Raw genomic sequence first — 20,647 nt, forward strand, 5'->3', positions numbered from 1 at the left:
GCAAGTATTCACCTCCTATTGAACAGTTTTTGCAGAGTCCATTAGGAACTCTCAATTTCAAACCAGTGAGGAGTAATAGAAGAAGGGATGGGAATTAAACATTCTGGGCCAGGTTGACCATCCTGCTTCTTCTTCCTGTCTCCTACCTGCTGGTAGGAGTGAGACAGTCTTTTATGTAGCACTGAGAAGTAAAGTGTTAGAGGTGCAAATAAGTTCAGAGTAGAGCAAAACTGAGATGTTGAAGAAGTCGTGGAAGAGAGATTGTCTCCAGGTATTCCATGCATCTGTAGTGTGAATTCCCTGATTATCCTCCTAAGGTTTCACAGTGTCCTGTAGAATAGTCCAGCTTTAGGTACCTTCACTGCAACTTCCATCAGAAGAAAAAATTCAAAATAATACATGATTGGAACAGATTAGCTTCAAGTGTTACAGTTGTCTCATAGAAATCATAATTTGAAATCATAAATCAATTTCTTTAGTAATCAGTTCAGACACCCAAAGAAGATGCCTAAGTGACTAAACGTAAGTCAGAAAATTCTGAAAATCAAGGCTGTTTTTATGGTGTCTCTGCTAAGCATCTGAAACCAACTCTTGCAGAAAGGCTCAGTTTGAGATGGAGACAGATAATTCCAGGTGTCTCAATGTGTTAATGCTGCAATAGTCAGAGGAACTCTTCAATGCAGCCAAGAAGTCCCAAGGGAGTGATTTGGTTGACCAGCAGCAGGCTAAGACAGGGGTGGCATCTGCAGCCAAAGAACATGGATCTCCCTCAGGTTCTGTGCTACATTTGCCAGTCCTCTAAAATTCTATTTAAACAGTCAAATTAGAAATAGTTGCCTACAAAAGAATAGATGGTTATACCTGACAAGGTGTATGTGACCTTAAAAATAAATGAAAGCTGTGGGGCTTCTACATATCTGTAAATCATTTAAGTCCTAAATACAGATGTACATAACCAAGGTAGGAAATGTTACCACAGGGATTTATAACAGCCCACACAGAGAGTCAATGACATAACTGAGATAGAATTCAGGAGATCACGGCTCTCTGCCCTAAGTTTCATGCACATGCCTACAGTCTGTCTCACTTGAATGAAGCACTTTCTACCCACAGCATGCTTTAATTTCTTTTTAATGTTTGTACTCCAATGAGAGGGACCATACTTGAATCACTGTCTCAGCCTGAGCATATAAATCTGACTCAGATTCATAGGACTGCGAGCCATTTAATTTTGAAACAGCACAGGAAAATCTTTGCAATTTTGTACTGGGACAAGTGTATCAGTATGGCTACAGAACTCTGGTACTCTGAGGCATACAGCATAGAAATTTAGAAAAAAATAGGTTAAAGGATGGCATACTGCATCCTCAAAGGAGCTTCAAAGCTGGATAAAATGCAGCTGCTGAACTGTTGGTCCGTGTACCTATTTAGTGCCTGGATGAGTCAAGGAAAAACTGCCACCTGCTCCTGGACCAGGAGGGAATTCTGGTCATCTTTTCTCTGATGTTTGGAACAATGTAGGCTCCTAACAAATCAATAAAGCAGCCTTCCAATTGCTGAAATTAGGTGTCCAACATATTTATGCCCACAGCTGAAGAACACTGATCTCATCAGATGTTTTTATTCAAAGCACTGAGAACCTCTGAGAGACTCTGGGCACCACCAGTAATTATGATTCCCAGTATTTTGGCTATGCTGTGAGACACAGAAGGGCTACTAAGAAACCAGTGCCGAAACCCAAGAAGTGTCAGCACCAAGACAGCGCACCTGGGTAGCCCTACAGGAGGCACTTCACTCCATCCAGAGCTACCTGGAGCTCCCAGTGTCTAAATTTTCTTGAGCTTTCAAGTCACCCCTTTTTAGGACATATGAGCACCACAAGGTTAACAAAGCCACTGAAGGGTGGTGTTAGGGTGTGGTTTTATAGGACTGGCTGCTGGATCACAGGGTAACACATTCACTCATTGCTGTGAACAAATAAATTGTGACTCAGCCCGAAGTGCTAGAAAGGTCTGGGGAAAACGTGCCACAAGTCATCTAAGTGCTGTGCCCAGGGACAGGATGGGCAATGCATAATGCAGATGTGCCTCGCAGAGCTTGGAAATACTTAAGAGAATGGATGCCCACAGGCTCCATAGGCCCATGGACTCCCCAGGGAAGTGGTCACAGAAGCCTGACAGAGCTCATGAAGTGTTTGGACAACGCTCTGAAGCACAGGGTGGGACTCTTGGGGATGATGCTATGCAGGGCAAGGAGTCGGACACACCAAAACCCTTCAAATATCCCCACAGCACCCCTGGAACACGCGGAAGCCTATCCCGACCTTCACACGGCACTAAACCTCTGGCCTGCAGCGCTGTCCAGGCTCTTCACCACCACTAAACCCTGCGGACGCCTCGCCCCTACCCGTGTCCCTCCCGCACCCAACCCTCCCGGCTCCCCGGCAGCTCCCGCCCCGCCCGGTCTCCATGGCGACCTCCCGCCCCTTCCGGGCGCGGCTCGGAAGCGGCGGGGCGGAAGCGGCCGTGGCGCCGCGGCGGGCTGGATGCGCGGGCGGCCGGCGGGGCCGCTCTGCCGGGGGCTCCGCGGGAGGGACAGGCCGCCAGGTACCGGCGCTCGGCGGGCTCGGGGGGCTCCGCACCGGCCGGGGAGGGGGCGGCGGCACGGGCCCGGGGCTGGGCCGGCGGGAGGCGGAAGGCCGGCCTGCGCCCTTGGCTCGGGCGGCCCGGCGCTTCCTTCCCGGCCGGCTGTGCCGTGGGTGGCTGCGCCGCTCCTCTCCGCCCCGCCGGGTCCGCCACGGCGGCGGCAGCTGGTTTTTTTCATTTCTTGATTGACAGCTTGCTGTGAGTCAGTATTAAACCAAACAATGCTAGGAGACACCGCTGGTGGAGGTGTTGGCTGTGGAGTAACACCTGCTCCAAAGCAAAACAAAAGAGCTGATGGGGCATGCTAAACACTCTGCTTGTCATTAAGTGTTTTAGTCCCCTGTGCATCTGAGGATATGACATTTGGGATAGCCTAGGTAGACGGCTGCAATAGAGAAGAGGATATGTACACTTACGTGCTTTTTGCTTTTCTATTTAATAAACCTAATGTAAAATGATTGTGAAAAGTAGTAGTAGTCATTGGAGTGAGAACCTCTGCACTAGCAGCAAATGGAACTCTTGTTTGTACTTTTGGAGGAAAGGAAGCTACGCAAATGAGATTTAAGTACAATTAACCACCAAAAACGTTGTATTTAATTAAAATACTCAATTAGTTTCTTTGTGGGTTTTTTTTCTCCTTGAATTTTTTCTTTTCAGTACCCCAGGTCCAACCATCAAATATGATTCTTTGCCTGCTTCACGAAACTCCTTAAGTACTTCTTTTGCCATTTGGCCAAATGGCTTCAACTACAATGGTAAGTTAGGATTCACACATATTTTCAGATCTTTTTGCTCTAGTCTGCAAGCTGTCTGGCTGATGAGGAGGATGCTATTAATATTTGACAGTTTCTTAAAAAAAATGTTTGCTTGTCACTACTGAATTCTGATATTTCCTTTTTTACTGGTGTCTTCCTTCATAGCTTGTGAATACTTCTAAACACTTACTCGCTGGCCAGTGCATCACAGGAATTGCCATATCAAGCTAGTGGTGTGTTTTCAGTCAGGAATGGCGGCAGGAAGTCGGGTGCATATAAATCCTGCTTCTGCATAGTGTTCTTGTATTTACAGGTGCTAATATTGCCATGGATTTTTACCTAATGTCAAGCAGTCAGTGAACTGAATATCTGAAATCGTGCTGTCATCCACTAGATATGAGCACTGTAGATATGTCTACTAGATAAATCCACTTACATAGAAAGCATGAGTATTTGACATTTTCATAAAAATACCTAGACACTTGAAAACTTAAATGTTCTGTTGTGGCAGGTTCTACCATGCAATAGCACAGTAAGTAGGTCTTTTTTTCATGTACAGGTAAGAAATTTTGTTTTAGATATATTATATGAGTGTTTTTGTTGTATATTTCTTTGTTGTTCTTTTGTTGTTGTCTAGTATGTTTTTCTTGACTGAGTTCTATTCTAATAAGATATGCATTATCTGTGCAATAACTGTTGCTACCTTGGATTGGTTGGACATGTCTCATGTGTCTTCTGTTCCTTGAGGCTCAAGTAAAGGTATTTGCTTTCAGGAGCAGCTGATAGGGATGGTTTAAACTGAGGAAATAGGACAAACATATATGTGGGAAGTGGTACCTATTCAAAATGTTTCTAAGTCTTACTGAACATTAGAGCTTGTCATGCTTACATTCCTAAGGACTTTATCCAGCTGCCACTGAAGTGAATGCATTGCTTCTCTGGACTTAACTGGAGATGAATCAAGCCCATGGCATTCTCCTACAACACTTTGGTTCTTAATACTGTCCTCTCTTTCCTCCCTGCCCCAAATCAGTTTCACTGTCTTGTTCATTAGCAGCTGCATGTTATTCCTGCGCAAAGGAGGTGTCAGAGCTTAAGTGAGTGCCAGAGAAGGAACATTAGGAGCCAAGGGAGACTTTCTTGGGTTTTTTTGACACTGGTGCTTATGTATTCTACTTGAAATACTTGTCAAGTTTTAGTCCAAGAACTCATAGTTCTGATCTGTGTAGCTGTTTGCTCTTTTTTAAATACAGGTATATCAACTGCAGGTGTACTGAAGTAAAAAATGTTCCAAAGGAGCTAAAGTCATTAAAATAAATGGTATTGAGTATACTGTGCTATGGGGTATTGAGAAGCTCTTACAGATTTTGCTGTGTTTTGTAGGGTTGGGCAGACTTTTTAGACTGCCTTGGAGGAAATCTGGAGTGGAAGCTGGTTTTGTTTCCTAGCCACCTGATAGTATGTCCCAAGGAACACTTCTCAAATTGTATTATGTGCAGAAGTAATGTTCTGAGCACAAGATCTTTGTTTACATTTTGTGAAAAACAACTACACCACTACTTGTGTACCAGTATCTAGAAGTTAAACGTTTTCTTCCATGACAGGGATATTTTGGCCTATCCTTTTTGTTGAATTAGTGATCAGCTTAACAAAAGAGATCAGGTTTTCTAGTTGTCATCGCTAGTTGTTTTGGTTAGCATTTGTTACTGCTTTTATTTGGTATAATTTCCATTCCTGCTTTTAATTCTAATCGACTTTTATTGTTCTAAGGCTTCGCAATTTAGCCAGACCTTGCAAGGCAGTTAGACGAGGTTTAACTGCTAAGTTTAGTATGTGCCAAAGAATTTTTGTGCCCATCTTCTAGTTATAAATCTGAATCAGTAGTAGTAGTAGAGTTTTTGGGGTGTTCTTAATGTATGAGGACATTTAAACAAGTCATGTAGTTTCTAAAATATCCTTTGTGATTCTTGCAGCAACAAGCTTTAGAACTGGCATTGGATCGTGCCGAGGTAAGAAGCAGCTAAATTACTTGTTTGCAGGCAATATGTTGATGTCACAGTTGTAAAAATAAAATAGCTATTTTTTATTTCGTCTGAAAAGCAGTGGAAAACCATGTTATGTAAATACATATTTGTGTAATCACCTATACATGTAATACTGAGTTTGCAACATTCTCACTGAGATTGCTGTCGTGTATTTGCCTCTTTCCCATTGTACTGAGAACATCATCAAGTGGGATGGTGATAAACTATGCAAGATTTGAGCTCTCCCCTTTTAAACCAGCAAATCTATGTGCTGTGAAATAAGCAGGACTCCACAGAGACACATGGCAGAAATATATGGTAAAATCCTGTCTGTGTTTTTAAGGATAGCCTTGTGAGAATGAGAGGCAAGTGCCTTCACATTCATGTTCTTTCATGCTGTCATCTGATACAAGTTACCTTGAACCCTATTAAGGGAAATACATGTTCCTGTGGGAGAACCTCTCTTCACGGAAATTTTGAACTAAGCTGTTAATCAAAATACTTTCAACAATAGAGACAAGGAAAAACCATGTTAGAATGTAAATCACATGTAATGGAGGATATGTTTATTTTTCTTCTTTAATTCAAATGTTTAATCTATATAAATCGTCTCTAGAATGCACAGCTCTATAGAGAAAACTAATGTAAATGCAAAAGACAAAGTGAGAACTCAACTTCCTGAAATTATCTTGCTGAAGAGTACTTGATTTGCGAATGTTGTTGAGCCAGTGTGCATAAATTTGGTTGTACCTCAGCATGTTAACCACATTAACTTCAGTAGTGTTAACTAAGACACGAGTGGAGAATCAAGACCTCTCGTGTAACCGATGCTATAGCCATGAAATTCTGGTTTTTGACAGCTAAATTGAGCTATGCTCTTGTTGATGACCATAACATAAACCAGATTTTGTTTAGTACACTTTTGGAACAGTGATTTGCCATGACTTAATTACTTTCTGTATACATGGAATGCTGTCTGGTAATAATCTAAAGTTGTGTGGTAACTAGAATTAAATTTCTTTGTAATATATGCTGGACTTATTATTTACTTTTCTCTTTCAGTATATCATTGAAAGTGCCCGTCAGAGACCTCCCAAAAGAAAGTATTTATCCAGTGGAAGGTACTAAGAGTTTCAGTATTTAGTTTTTAAATAGAATTTCTTTGATTTAATTTTGGTTACATGTTGAGCTTTTTTAATTTCAGAAAATCTGTATTTCAAAAACTCTATGATTTATATATAGAAGAATGTGAAAAAGAGCCTGAGATAAAGGTAAGTGGAAATTGCTGAGAAGCTTTTCATTTCCGTCTGAACTGGCAAGTTGAGAATATTTTTTTCTTTAAATTTTACTTATTTCTTTGTTAAAAGAAGTATAAACTCTTCTTACTGTAGTAGTTATCTAAAGACAAGACTGCATAATATGAGTAGTAAGGTCTAGACTGGCTTAAGTAACCCGTTCATTCTGTCTTAATCCTGTGTCACGGAAGGCACTTGTGTTCAAGTTCAGGGCCAGTGTCAATGCCATGTGCATTGTTTCAACTATCACTGTTTCACAGGCAGTTGCTTAGCATGACTACCATGGAAAAAATGTGGATAATATTTTAGACCCTGTAAGTTTGTTGTCATTTCAGATTTATTTCTGCAGCTGCTGGAAAACTAAGTTTTGTGAATTTTTTTCGTAACATTAGCAAAGAGGCTCAAACAGGCTTATCAGTGCTAAAGTGTAAAAGGCACAAATTACTTTGCTAAACTCTGAATGTCAAATGGAACAAGAAGAGCAAGCTGTGGAATCTGCTGTGTTGTTGCTTTCAAGGAAGTGAAAATTAATGAGAAGACAAAAGAGCACTTGGGTTAACTCCCAATTAATGGTTGTACCCAGAGCTGGGATTCAGAGATGGAAGAAATATGGTCTCCAGCCAGAAGTTGTAAAATTATCTGAGGTTTAGAATTCATTGCCGTAAGTTCTAAGGGGATTTCAAATGTTTCAATTTGTAGGATGTATATGGGATCTCAGAAACACACCAAGTTATTATAAAAATCTGTTATACCTCAAAAAGATAGTTCTTACAGTTAAATAAGGGCATAGTGTCTGCAGCTGCTGGATCAGATTTCAGCAAATACAGACAAGAAAATGCAATTAGAAAGCTTCCAAATGCTCCAAGTCATTATTTTAATCCTGGAGAGAAATATCTTCTTCTGTTAGGAATATCTGAAAGTATTAAATATTTTGTTGTTGTTATCAAACAAGTTGTACTGGATTGATGATGTTCATAGAAATGATGCAAATAATGGTGCACTGTACATTTACATTGTAGCATTGGGTTATTCTTATTAACTCTCTTGTCTGTGAACTTCAGTTCTAGGGTTTGTAATTTAAATGAGTGGGATCGTTTTACAAATATCTGTGTATATAAGAATGTGTGATCATACATAATATTTTTACTCTGCTGAATACAGTACAATTAAATTTAACCGGTCTCATTTAGATGCATAATTTGTCATTAATCTAAATCATATTCTAGCAATTGTTTTTATTTCTACTAATTATTTCATAGTATTATGTTCATGAGCAATGTTTACTTTTAAAGCAGAAGCTGAGGCGAAATGTGAATTTACTTGAGAAGCTGGTTATGCAGGAGACGTTGTCATGTCTGGTGGTGAACCTCTATCCAGGAAACGAGGGTTATTCACTGATGCTCAGGGGAAAAAATGGTTCAGGTAATATTTTTCTCTTGAATTTTTAAAAATACTCTGAATGCTGTATAAATTGGTAGAATGTATTGTTGCTTACGTTTAACTGTTTCACTTCCAGTGTAACTCTGGGAGTGGATAGGGGACGGGAAAACAACCAACTGTACTTGAACTAAAAATTTACATAAAGCTCTGAGCTGTTTATCTACAGCATAAGTCTTTAGATAGGAGTCTTTTTGATAGCCTTCCATTCTCTTATTTCCCCTTAGTTTCTGGAGCTGCATATCCATGTTTCTCACACTTCAGGTTCCTTCTGTCAAATTGTTTCTTTCACTGCTTCCCATGCCTAGGTCTGTCAAAAGTCATTTGTGTTCCAGTTTGGTGGCATCTTCATGCCATTTGTATTGTTGTGTGCAAAAAGAGCATACGTGATGTCACCTGGGAGCAAAAGCTAGGACAGTAAGAGCAAAATAAAACTTTGGGAACACAAATGGATGTAAAAGTTACTACTATGCAAAAAATGGTCTCTGTGGATAGGTTTCTGCCAACCCTGCTTTTTCCTGTAGCAAGTTTATTTTAGATTTCTCATTGTTAATGTTTCAACTTGAAACGCAAATGTGTTTTGTTTAAATTCAGATTCTGAGACCATTCGTCTGCCTTATGAGGAAGGAGAGCTGCTTGAATATTTGGATGCAGAGGAGCTACCACCTATTTTGGTTGATCTTTTGGAAAAATCTCAGGTTTGAAAGTTTTGTTTTCTAAAAGAACTTATGTTTTGTACCCAGAGATACCTTTATTTTTTTAAGTGCTTCACGTAGGTGATTCTAAGCACGAGAGGTAAAACACTTGTGCATATGAAACTAGTATTTAATGCCCATAATAAATATTTTATCAATATATGGGGGGGAAAAAATGACTGAGGAGAAAGAGATGAGAGATCACTATAATTAAGGCTGTGAAATATTTTCAACTGTGCTCTAATAAAAATGTCCTTTGTTCTTTGTCATGGAATGTTTGGCATGGGAATTTCTTACAACTGCTTTGCTGACATATGAAAACACTGCGTTTGAAGCTTGTGTTTTAGATACGTCTAGGTACTTAATAAAGACCACTGGTCTGAAAAGCTTAGTCATCAGTTTTATTCATAGTTTCACTGAATTTTATATGTTGTATAACAACCTTTTTAGAGGCAGGGAAAGATTGGTAAATATTTGTTTATTCAAAAGTGGGTGTTTTTCTGTCTATCAGGTTAATATTTTCCATTGTGGATGTGTCATAGCAGAAATACGTGACTACAGGCAGTCTGGTAACATGAAATCTCCGACATACCAAAGCAAGCACATTCTTTTGCGACCTACAATGCAGGTAAAGAAGGAGCTTAAGTAATTTCTCAGTGTTACTGTAGTTCCTAGACTAGATATGCACTGTTACTGAACATATATTAAGAAATCTTATTATTCACTTGAAAGCTAATTACCATTATGTCTTTTTCCTCAGACTTTAATTTGTGATGTGCATTCTATAACAAGTGACAACCACAAATGGACACAGGTGGGTTAAAGGTTATTTAAAAACTTTACAGTGATGTCATAAATACAAAACAAAATGAAAATTTATTAGAATTTTGTATTTTTTTAGTATTTTTTTTCAGTTTTTTCTAAGATAATGTCCACTTGCATAGGTATATAGGAACTTAAATAATGTAAAAGTTTTCATACTTTTATATTTATTAATAACTGTGTCTTACAGGAGGACAAACTCCTACTTGAAAGCCAACTTATTTTGGCTACAGCAGAGCCCTTGTGTCTTGATCCTTCAATAGCAGTGACCTGTACTACAAACAGACTCCTGTACAACAAGCAGAAGATGAACACTCGCCCCATGAAAAGGTAGCTTTCAATATGAAACATGTTTTCAAAGAAAAGTGTAAGTAATGTTTTATGTGAAAATTTAGCTCCTCGTATGTAATACATACTTAAAACGAATACTAGTGTATTTTATAAATGTGAAAGCGAGATTTGGAGTTCTACAGTGTAATCCAAAAAAGCAATTTTAAATCTTTAATTTTTAAGTATTTAAAAACCTATTAGTCTCAATGTACACAGCAGTTCCCTGAATATTTTTGGGTTTTTATGCAGGCAGTGGAGAATTTAATGTTGATGGTTTTACAAGCTTATGTCATCTTGCCATAGGTGCTTCAAAAGATACTCAAGGTCCTCTCTGAACAGACAGCAGGAAGTAGCTCACTATTCAACTCCACCTCAGCTCAGATTACTTGACTACTTACAGAAAAGGAAGGAGAGGAAAGCAGCCCAGCAGTATGACCTCAAAATTTCAAAAGCTGGAAATGTAAGTGTTCTGAAAAGTAATTTAATATACTTCCAACTATTTAATTAAAGTATTTAATACATTAATTCTGCTTTTTCATCTTCCAGTGCGTAGATATGTGGAAACAGAACCCTTGCTACTTGACTGCTCCTTCTGAAGTAGATGTAAGACCACCAATTGTTATGTATAATTAGCAATTATTAGAGATTGTATTATATGAAAAAGTGTCTAAGAAGTAACCAGTATCAAGGAATGACCTTTAAAAAAGAGGAGTGACTTTAACATTTACGGTAACTTTTCCGTACCATAATGTATAAACAGAAGTTAAACCACACTGTCGTGTATTGCAGTTGTAACAGAATAGTTTGGATGAAGTAATCAGTACAAACCAATTGTTAGTATTGTTCTTTGGTGGGTTTAGTGAGCACATGTCTATTTGAGGTTGGCTGATAGTATGAAAACCAGAAAAACAAATGAGGTTTATCGATTTTTTGGTTTTTTTTAAAAATTAGTCACTTTTCATCTTGGTAGAAATTCCTCTGTTTTGATACGTTATACTATGGGACATTAATATTTTGAAAAGTTTCAAATTTTATACAGAGAATTCTAGTTCAGAGTTCTTTCCTTCCCTCTGTGTACATTCTTCTCTCAGGGACATTCATGTTCTTAGTTTCTGGCACAGTCCAAACACATACTGCTAGTGTACAGGAGGGACTCACAGAATATCCTAAGTTGGAAGGGACCTGCAAGGATCATCAGGTCCAACTCCTAGTCCTGCAGGACAGGACAATCCCAAAAATCACACCATAAGTCTTGTCCAAACGCTTCTTGCCCTCTGTCAGGCTTGGTACTGTGACGCTTCCCTGGAGAGCCTGTTCCAGTGCCCAGCCACCCTCTGGATGAAGAACCTTTTTTTAATATGCAACCTAAACCTCCTCTGACACAACTTCAGGCCATTCCCTTGGGTCCTGTCATTGGGCACCACAGAGAAGAAAGAGATCAGTGTCTGTCTCATCTCTTCCCCTCACAAGGAAGTTGTAACTGCAATGAGGTCTCCCCTCAGTTTCCTGAACAGACCAAGTGACCTCAGCCACTCCTCATACAGCTCAATACTCAAGGACCTTCACCATCCTCATTGCCCTTCTTTGAACACTGTCTAGTAGCTTTATGTCTTTCTAACATTTTGGCACCCAAAAAAGCACACACTCGAGGTGAGGCTGCCCCAGTGCAGAGCAGAGTGGGACAATTCCCCCACATTGCCCAGCTGGCAATGCTGTGCCTGATGGCCCCAGGATAAGGGTGGCACTCCTGGCTGCCAGGGCACTGCTGACTGACATTTGACTTGCCATCAACCAGTACCTCCAGGTCCCTTTCCATAAGTCTTCTCTAGTATACTGAGTCTTCTAAAAGACTGTGGACTAGACAAGACTGTAGCTTTGGACATCATAGAGCTGTCAGGAATGCGAATTATACATGAAATGAAGGTGTAAATTTCTACAAAACAAACATCCTCTTTTCACTTCCACCTGTGTTGTACCTGACTCAAATCAGAGGCTTTAGGAATTACTGGTATTGTGAAATTACTTAACCATTCCACATTGCAGGCAGTCATTTCAATCTGTAGTCTGAAACCATGTTTCACTCTTTTGTTAAGTTTAGCATAGCAAATATGGTGTAACACTATAAATGTAAAGTTCTGAAAGTTCTTCATTTAAGTTTCTCTGAAGGCATAACATAGGGGATGCTTTCTTTTCTGATCTGTTTTCTTTAAGGTGGAAAAATATGCCAAAGTGGAAAAGTCTATCAAGTCTGATGACTCACAACCGACTGTCTGGCCAGCACACGTGAGTAGTTTAGACCTTTGGCCAAACTTCACTGTCTCTAGTTAAAATGCCTCTTATTTCAATGAAATCAGTGTAATGTGGAATACTCTTCCCTCCCCCAATTTAATGAATCTTCCGTGTGTTACACAGACATGGGAAGATTACCAGAGATTTTATAAAGTAAAGCAAGTATGTGATCAGTCTGATTTCCTCAGATTTTCCAGAAATACAGGGAAAAGCAGCTTGTAGTAAAAAAAGGATAATAATTTAAGGATAATGGAGCAGTACTCTGCACAACAATTTGCTTTGTTTACTCAGACACTCAAAGGCTGATGAAAAAGAGTTTTATTGAAATCAAAATGTTGCATTTTGAAAGACACTAATATTAAATGCCTTTTTCAAAAAGCTCTTTCTGCAATCTTTAAGTTGGACCTTAAGATTTTTTGGCACAAACTGTGTGATTTGATAAGAAGTAGTAATTTAATATATTCAGACATAAATAGTTGATTAACTTTTTATAATTTCAGAGGCAAGATAATATCTTTATTAATAGCAGTCTTTGTAGTTTCATATTGGAAAAAAGTGATACTTTCCATAGAACTTAATCTTCAGGTCCAACATTTTACTCTGAACATTTTTTGCACTGTCATAATTAATATAAAACTGTTTCTATATATGTTTACCTGGTCTGCCTTTCCATGTCTAACATGATTGCTTGAGGTCTGCAATATCTTTGTATTTTTAAGAGTTAATAAACTGTTTTTCTTCTCATCCTGTTAGATAACTTCTGTAATCACTTTCATTTTAGACAATGCATCCCATCCTATAGAGTGTTACTTAGTTTGAGTTACTTACAGAATGTTTCTTACTCTATTGTATAGAGAGCTGGTCTGTTTTACTTGCTGTTTCAGCTAATGCTTGTTCAAGACTTATTAGGTTATTTTCTTCTGTCTTTTTAGGAAATGAAGGATGATTATGTGTTTGAATGTGAAGTTGGTAATCAGCTTCAAAAAACAAAACTGACCATTTTTCAGTCTCTTGGCAATCCCTTGTACTATGGTAAAATTCAGACACTCAAAGGTGATGAGGAAAATGACAACCTGTTAACTCCATCACAGTAAGTTACATGTTCTTTTTTAAACTATGCTGTGATACAATAAGTGAAGGAAAACAAACATTACTTACATTTTCAGTCATAAAAGCACTCCAGAGCTAGAAATCTGATTTAAGATTTTTTAACAAGAAACAAAACAAAATGTTTACAAGCAACCATCCTATCTCAAGTGTACTTTTATGTTAAATTTGTACATGCTTTTAGGTTAAAGATGCATTGAGGGGCAAAATAAGATCACCAGCAAATCCAATCATGCAGACTGTTGAGAAACTGAGACGTTGTTGCACTCTTTTTTGGTGATTGTTCTCAGAATTTTGATTGTTCTCAAAATTTCCCTGATGCTGTGAAAGTGTAAAACTTGACTAAATTCTGTCTACACTTAGATCAAGTTAAACTAAGTAAATGAAGAAAAACGTAAGCTTCTAAGAAGCTTCATAATTTTGAATTGTTTGGAATATGCTGGGTTTGGCTGCGGTTCTACAAAGATTCTCTGTTCTCAGCTCTTTTTGTTGTGTGTACCAGATCACTTTTGTGGAGGAACCTGTGCAGCAGAGTAGAGCCTATAAATTTTAGTAAGGCAAGGAGCAGTGAGGCTGAGCAAACTTTTTAGTTCTGCTAATTAAAGTTACTTTTGTCGTCTAATATGTAATCATTCACGCTTTTTTTATGAAAATCGTAAAACATCCTGAGTATTAAGAATATTTTATCCCTAGATTTGAGTTATTTACTGTCTGTTTCCATACTGTTGTGGTTGCAATCCCAGCTGGTAACTAAGCACTATGCAAGCACTCACTCCCCTCCTCCCCCATCCTTCCTGGTGAAATGGGGGTGAGAGTCACAAGGGTAAAAGTGAGGAGCCATGTGGGTTGAGATCAAGCCAGTTAAATAGCTAAAGGAAAACCCACACATGTAAGCAAAGCAAAACAAGGAATTTGTTCACCACTTCCCATGGGCAGGCAGCTGTTTGGCTGTCTCCAGGAGGGCAGAGCCCTATCACAGCTAAAGGTTACTTCAAAAGACAAACACCTTCACTCTAAATGCTCCCCAAGCTGTCTTTCCTTTTTATCCTGGCTTTATATACTGAGCATGATGCTATATGGTATGAAATATCACTTCCTTTGGTCACATGGGGTCAGCTGTCATTGCAGTAGCATTTCCCAACTTCTTGTGCACCCCCAGCCCTTTTGCTCGTGAGAGACAGAAAAGACCTTTATAGGTATTGTTTAGGAATAGCTGAAACACCCATGTGTTACTAACACTTTTTTCAGCATGAATCCAAAGCGGCCCTGTATCAGCTAGTATGGAGAAAATTAACTCCACCCCAGCCAAAACTAGCATGCATACTTAGTACTGATTTTCCTGGAACAAGAGTGATAGCTTAGAGTTGTGTAATAAGGCTGGGAATTAAATTAATTTAGAGGCATTAAATGCCTGGAGGGTTTTGGAAATAATTGCTAAGACATTGACAATTAAAGTTCATCAAAACTTGGATAACTTCTCATTAGTAAACTGCCATATAAAATGAAAGGTGAAGTAAACATTCTTGTTCAATAAAATAATTTTTTAACATTTTTTTTCCTTTTAGAGCTGAAGAAAGTGAAAGTTCTATAAAGTTAAAGCAAATAGTAGTAAGTTTGTAAGCAATAAAAGTTACGTAAAAGAGACATACTTATTCAGGAGGTCTGGAAAATCACAGGAATTGGAATTGGCATAAGTAAAATCAAACAATGGAAATTGAATGTTGGCTAAAATATTACGCAGTTTTCGACATGTCCTCAGGACACTTGTATTTCAGTCTGAATGTATTGTTAAGTTGTTGATTTGTATGTAACTTTCCTTTTGTACTTTTTACACTAATAATTCTGTAGCAGCTATTTGCTTCCATTTTTTTAAAATATAAAATCCAAAACTTCCATATTCTGCCTTTTGCTTTGTAGGTAATTTACTGTTAAAGGAGACCATATTAGATCATGTGTGTATATTGTATATATAGTTAGCAAGTCAAGTGTGTATTTCAAGTACTGAATGATACCCAGTCCATTCAATGGATACGTTAGCATTTGTATTTTGAGCAGGTATGAAAAAAACCACATCCCTGCCGTTTGTTTGAAGCCTTGTGATTATAAAAATACGGGTTTTTTGTCCAATTCATGACTGAAAATGTATTTTACATTTTAGGTTCCTTATTGGTTCGAAGACTGATGCTGAAAGGTAAATTAATATAGTTTGTACAGCTATTTGGCTTTTGATGACAAATAATAGATTCTGTTCCTTTTTGGCAGTTATGACTGCCAGTGTTATGGTTATGGAAACAGATACAGAGCAAATAAGGAAAAATAGGAGGAATTAGTCATCATATCAAGAAGTAGGATAGTGTGTAGTTTCTTTATTTAACAAGCAAGGAGGAATAGAGGACATCAAAATAGGTGAGTACAGCTTGTCATGCTATCTGAACTCCGAGAGCACTTAGCAGTAATTTTGTCCTGACGTTTGGTATGGTAAATTAGCAATCATGGAAATGGTTCATTTGAACTTGTCATTTGAAATCTTCTCTAGGATTTGAGATGTATACATCTGAGTTTTGTGTGTTGTGCATGTCTTGATTCAGCTTTCCTAGAGAAGCAAGTAATAAAACTGCTTTTCAGTATATTTTAGTTGTAGAATGAGTAGGAGTAGCAATTCAGGGATAACTGAAGCAGCAAAATAAAGTGGTTTATAAGTGTTTGTCAGTGTGCATCACATTAGATTGGCTGGGCATATGAGCACAGAACCTTTAAAAAGCAACCTCTGTCAGAGCCAGTTGTGTTCTTGTGCCTCCATAGGATTCCTCCAGCTCATGTACATGCCATAGCTCTTATCCCCATGCATCCTTGTGTGACTGCCAGGGAAATGAGTCTTCCATTTGATCCAAAATCAGTAATAACACTCTTTTTTTAAATAGGTAATTTTGATCAAGAAACTCTTTGCTTATGTTCTTTCCTGGCTCCTTTGTGCTTTCGCTGCTTGTTCTGTAAGCTGAACTGGGGGGATTGGTTGGCTGAAAAGTGAACAACATTACAAGAGCCTAGTTTTAACTGGGATTGATTTCCTGATCATGTTTGTCACTGGGTTGCACAAGTCCTTTGATCAGAATAAGCAACAGGGTTTCAGGGACAAGGACAAGAAGAAACAGCAGAGGAGAGCAGGACCAGCTTTTTGAGTATGTGGCATTTTACTACCCTGATTCTACTGTAATTTTAAGTCAGTCTAAAATCTAATTGCTAAAAAAAGTACGCTGACGCCTTTCCTCTGTTGTGTGTGTCAGGGCCCTTGCTTATGTCTGCATTAGTCATGTGACAGTGTATTACAGAAGCAGGGCTATATCAGAATAAAGTGCATTTCATCATATTTAGGTGTGAGGTAATGGAAATATTCTGGCAGGTTTTCACTGAGGTCCAGTCTGCCAGAGTGCAAGTGACTGCAGCACTTCAGCTTGATATTTCAGGGTCACTTTGTATATTGTGCTCATATTTGTGAAACAGTATTCCCTCTAATTTGCTTGTCTTAGACTAGTAGAGATGTGGTATTTGATTCAATTTGATAGAACAGTATTTTAATCTTGTTTACCTGATGCTTTACCAGTGTCTGTCATAATGCTCAAAGAGGAGTCATTGTTCAGCCCTTGCATTTAGGCTCCTCATATGACATAGACCTCAAGCTAAAGGAGGGTCATCTGTTCTGCAGGCAGCATAAGCAGAAGAGACACTTTTTATAAAAGATTCTGGACGTATGTAATAAAGGGGGAATGGGATCCCCATTGACTGACATCCTAAAGATCTGCAGTTGCTTTTGTGAATGGAACTGTTCTGTCTATTCTTTTCCCTATTTCTCCATTTCTCACACTGTGTTTTGCATTAAAAAGAAAGAGATTAAAAGTTAAAATGGAATAAATCTAAGAGCCCAGGACTATAGTGTAGAAATAGACAGAGATATATGTTTTACGTGTGCGCAACTTGACGTTATGTAGAGATATGCTTACATTATTCATCAAATTTATGATAACATACACAATTATGTGTTTTTCTATATGTATCTACTTTAGAAGTTCAAAGTTAATAATCTTTTTATGCACTCATTGTTTGTTTCAGGGTGGTGAACCAGTACCAGGAGTTAGTGCAAAATGAAGCTAAATGTACTGTGAAAATGTTTCATAATTCAAGTGGATCAGTCAGTCATCTTTCTCCAGGGAAGGAAATGGAAGTGAGTTTATCAAGCCACACATTTCTTTTATTTCCCCTTAATTATTGAATTATTAGAATAATTTCTGCTGTCCTCATTTAACATAAAATAACCTAAAAATATCATCCTGAATGAATTTTTAAATGTGTTATGGTCATGATCAGTCAGTGTAAGGATATTGGAAAAGTTAGGGGAAAGCATTTATATTTTCAATGTTGAAATGTTATCTTTTAGCTGTTTTGGGGGTGGGGAGTTGGTTGTGTATCATGTAGTTAGCTCCAAGGTTTTGTTTTAGCATTTTCCCCTGTTCAGATGAGCCTTCATAGAGCAGTATAGTAAAATGCAGCTGCGTGTCTTGTTTTGCAGGTCAGTAAACACAGAAGCAGATGGAGTAGCTGAACTTCTTTTACCTTTAGAAATTCAAATTATTTTTTCTTTAATTTGAAAGGGAAGACTAAAAATAATCCAAACATAAAAACAAAACACCAAAGAAAAAGAAAAAAATTAAAAAAGTCAAAAAACATCCACACTAAAAAAATAAAAACCAAAAACACCCCAAAACAAAAAACTCAGCAACTTCAAAGTATGTATGTTTGTATGCGCACAGATTTTTACATTTCCATATTAATTCTTGCATTCCTAAGTTTTCATGCCTGTTGATGTTGGTTGGTGTTGCCTTATGTTTTACTTGCTGCTTCTGGCTTTTTTTGGTCAGGATCAGTACTTCAGCAGTGAGCAGTGTGTTATACTCCAGCTAGTAAACAAGATTTGTATCGGCTGGGATATGTCTTTTGTGGCAGCTTTCCCCTAAATACCTACTTCTAGACTCCCAACAACATTTCTCTGAAAGAGGTAATTCCTGGTGTTAGCCAGACCAGCAGCATTCCAAGGCCAGCAGTTGCAGAAAGGGATATGAATGTTTCTGTATATATGTGTACATGTACAGGCATGTACGTGCACATGTGTGTGTGTATATATATATATACATTAAAATCATATAATAATTGGGGTGGAAGGGTACTTGTGGAAGTCAACTTGTCTGTCCAAGCCCCCACCAAAAGCTGGACCAAAGTTACTCATGTTACTGTGTTTAGTGATCTAGTCACCACTGTAATGGGGTACTGGTCTTTATTTTCAAAATCAAGAAAGCAGAATTTAATAGAAGAGAAAGGTAATCCTCAGAATTTTCCTCAAAAGAATTTTTTTTTAATAAGCAAGCAATTAGAAGCATGTAGAGGGACTGTATCTTATTACTGAGAATGAGTTGAAACTAAGCTCACCACAAGGGTGATTCTGCACAGTGTGTAATGCTCTGAATTCTTTGCCCTTGCGCATCTGATTTAGGCTCCAGTATTGAAATATTCCATTCACTATATTGCCGGCTTCATTTCCTAGTTTCAACAGTTTGTGGAACTGTGTGTTTGTTTAGACATTACTTTCATTTATGGATACCTGCTTTATAGGTAAAATCACATAGACTCGCACAGTGAATGTGTTTCACTGTTGAGTCTTTTGACAATGTCAGCTATGGGAATTATGGATTTAGGGTCTGTTGTGAGTGACTGAGAACTCCAGACTCGAGTAGCTGAAGTAGATTTATGTTCAGACACCTGATAATTAGGTTACAAGAATAAACAAAAAGACGCGTCTTCCCTCTAAAAACATGAAGTTCTGGTCCCACTGAAGACAGTGGGGAAATGTGTCTTGATTCCTCTGCATTCAGGATTTTCCTGAATTTATTTGAAGTCCTGCTCCCAGAATGAAGAATTCTGATCCTGTTCTTTAAGTCTGTCTTGCTTGAAAATGGCAGATATATGCAGAGTGAATGAATGAAATTATGTAAGTTTTCAAGTGAAACCTAAATGTTCTTTTATTTCAAGTGTATTTGTCACTCTCACATCTCTGAATCTTTCCAAGAAGGATTTCGTAGGGAGAAAAGTGAAACTCCTTAATTATTTTAATTATTACTTTGCTCAGTTTAATTTTTTACCAACTCTTTCATGCCACTTCTTGATGTTAAACACTTCATCTAAAGAGAGTTCATCATAGGTTGTTTTTCTAAAGAAATACATAAACATCTGAAATGTCTGAAAAGGAATTTTGTCGAAGTTTTGAGAAGCCTTAATACAAATTAATTTAATTGTCTTTTCTGTCAACTGTGTGGAAGCTCTCATCATTGCTGTGGTAGTGTTAATTTCTCTTTCCTCCCAGCAGCCAGAAAGTGTATCAGGCTCTGTTCAGTCTTCAGTATTGGGGAAAGGTGTAAAACACCGACCTCCTCCTATCAAATTACCTTCAAGTTCAGGAAGTAGCTCTTCAGGTAATTATATTTTACTCAAGCATCTCATTTTAACATGTTCTGACTGTTGTAAAATGACAGAATATCCCTTTAGTAAAGATTTAATAAAAAAATACCAGTATCTTATCTGTGAGAAGAGCATGGGGTTTTTTTTGTTTTGTTTTTTAATTTCTGATTATATTGCTCACAAAATTGTATTCTAATATTCAAGTTAACATGTACTCACAGAACAGTAATGTATTTTAATTCTGCTTTTTCAGGTAATATTTTTAGTTCACAACAGTCAAGTGGCCATCTTAAATCCCCAACTCCACCTCCTCCTTCTAAGCCTCCTGGTCTTTCTCGGAAACAATCTATGGATCTTAATCAAGTTAGCATGCTCTCTCCAGCTGCCATGTCTCCTGCGAGCTCTTCACAAAGTGAGTCACGACCTAAATTCTCCATTAAATCTTAGGCTTTCGCATAAATGCTTCCTGAGATAAACTTCTTAACCTGTGGAATGATGAAGCTTAAGTGTACAGTGTACCCTAAATTGTATAAGTTGTGCAGCTTTAGGCAGGTCTCTTGTTCACTGTATGTATTTTATGTTTATTGTAACTGTGTTCGTTTTCTGTATATATATGTATGCACCCTCTGTGTATACGTTTTAATACATTTTATGCAATTAGCATGATCTCCTCATATATGAAAAAGGCTGGTAGATGATGTGATGAGATAAAATCCCAAAGTGTAGATTTTTTTCCTCCAGTGT

The 20,647-nt window shown here is 38.0% G+C and overlaps 1 protein-coding gene across 18 annotated transcripts in view; it reads left to right on the forward strand.

Moving 5' to 3' along the window:
* The first annotated feature begins 2,475 nt into the window (after positions 1–2,475).
* Positions 2,476–20,647, forward strand: part of SUPT20H (SPT20 homolog, SAGA complex component) — a 28,933-nt gene continuing 10,761 nt past the window's right edge. For 10 of the 18 annotated variants that reach the window (XR_014852424.1, XM_085061130.1, XM_085061154.1 and 7 more), the window contains exons 1-19: positions 2,476–2,606; positions 3,303–3,400; positions 3,912–3,959; positions 5,374–5,409; positions 6,487–6,545; positions 6,629–6,695; positions 8,012–8,141; positions 8,751–8,854; positions 9,363–9,479; positions 9,612–9,665; positions 9,864–10,003; positions 10,307–10,463; positions 10,550–10,606; positions 12,215–12,286; positions 13,225–13,382; positions 15,558–15,590; positions 17,507–17,618; positions 19,809–19,917; positions 20,157–20,315. Coding sequence is in view for 17 of the 18 variants with exons in the window: in XM_085061130.1 (XP_084917256.1) it covers positions 3,383–3,400; positions 3,912–3,959; positions 5,374–5,409; positions 6,487–6,545; positions 6,629–6,695; positions 8,012–8,141; positions 8,751–8,854; positions 9,363–9,479; positions 9,612–9,665; positions 9,864–10,003; positions 10,307–10,463; positions 10,550–10,606; positions 12,215–12,286; positions 13,225–13,382; positions 15,558–15,590; positions 17,507–17,618; positions 19,809–19,917; positions 20,157–20,315 (1,630 nt within the window). In the remaining variant the exon portion in view is untranslated. The remainder of the gene's footprint in view (positions 2,607–3,302; positions 3,401–3,911; positions 3,960–5,373; positions 5,410–6,486; positions 6,546–6,628; positions 6,696–8,011; positions 8,142–8,750; positions 8,855–9,362; positions 9,480–9,611; positions 9,666–9,863; positions 10,004–10,306; positions 10,464–10,549; positions 10,607–12,214; positions 12,287–13,224; positions 13,383–15,557; positions 15,591–17,506; positions 17,619–19,808; positions 19,918–20,156; positions 20,316–20,647) is intronic. The other 8 variants (XM_085061145.1, XM_085061259.1, XM_085061268.1 and 5 more) reach the window with 5 other exon arrangements.

Source organism: Lichenostomus cassidix, chromosome 1, assembly GCF_008360975.1.
Source record: "Lichenostomus cassidix isolate B80296 chromosome 1, HeHo_3.0, whole genome shotgun sequence".
Classification (NCBI taxonomy): Eukaryota; Metazoa; Chordata; class Aves; order Passeriformes; family Meliphagidae; genus Lichenostomus; species Lichenostomus cassidix.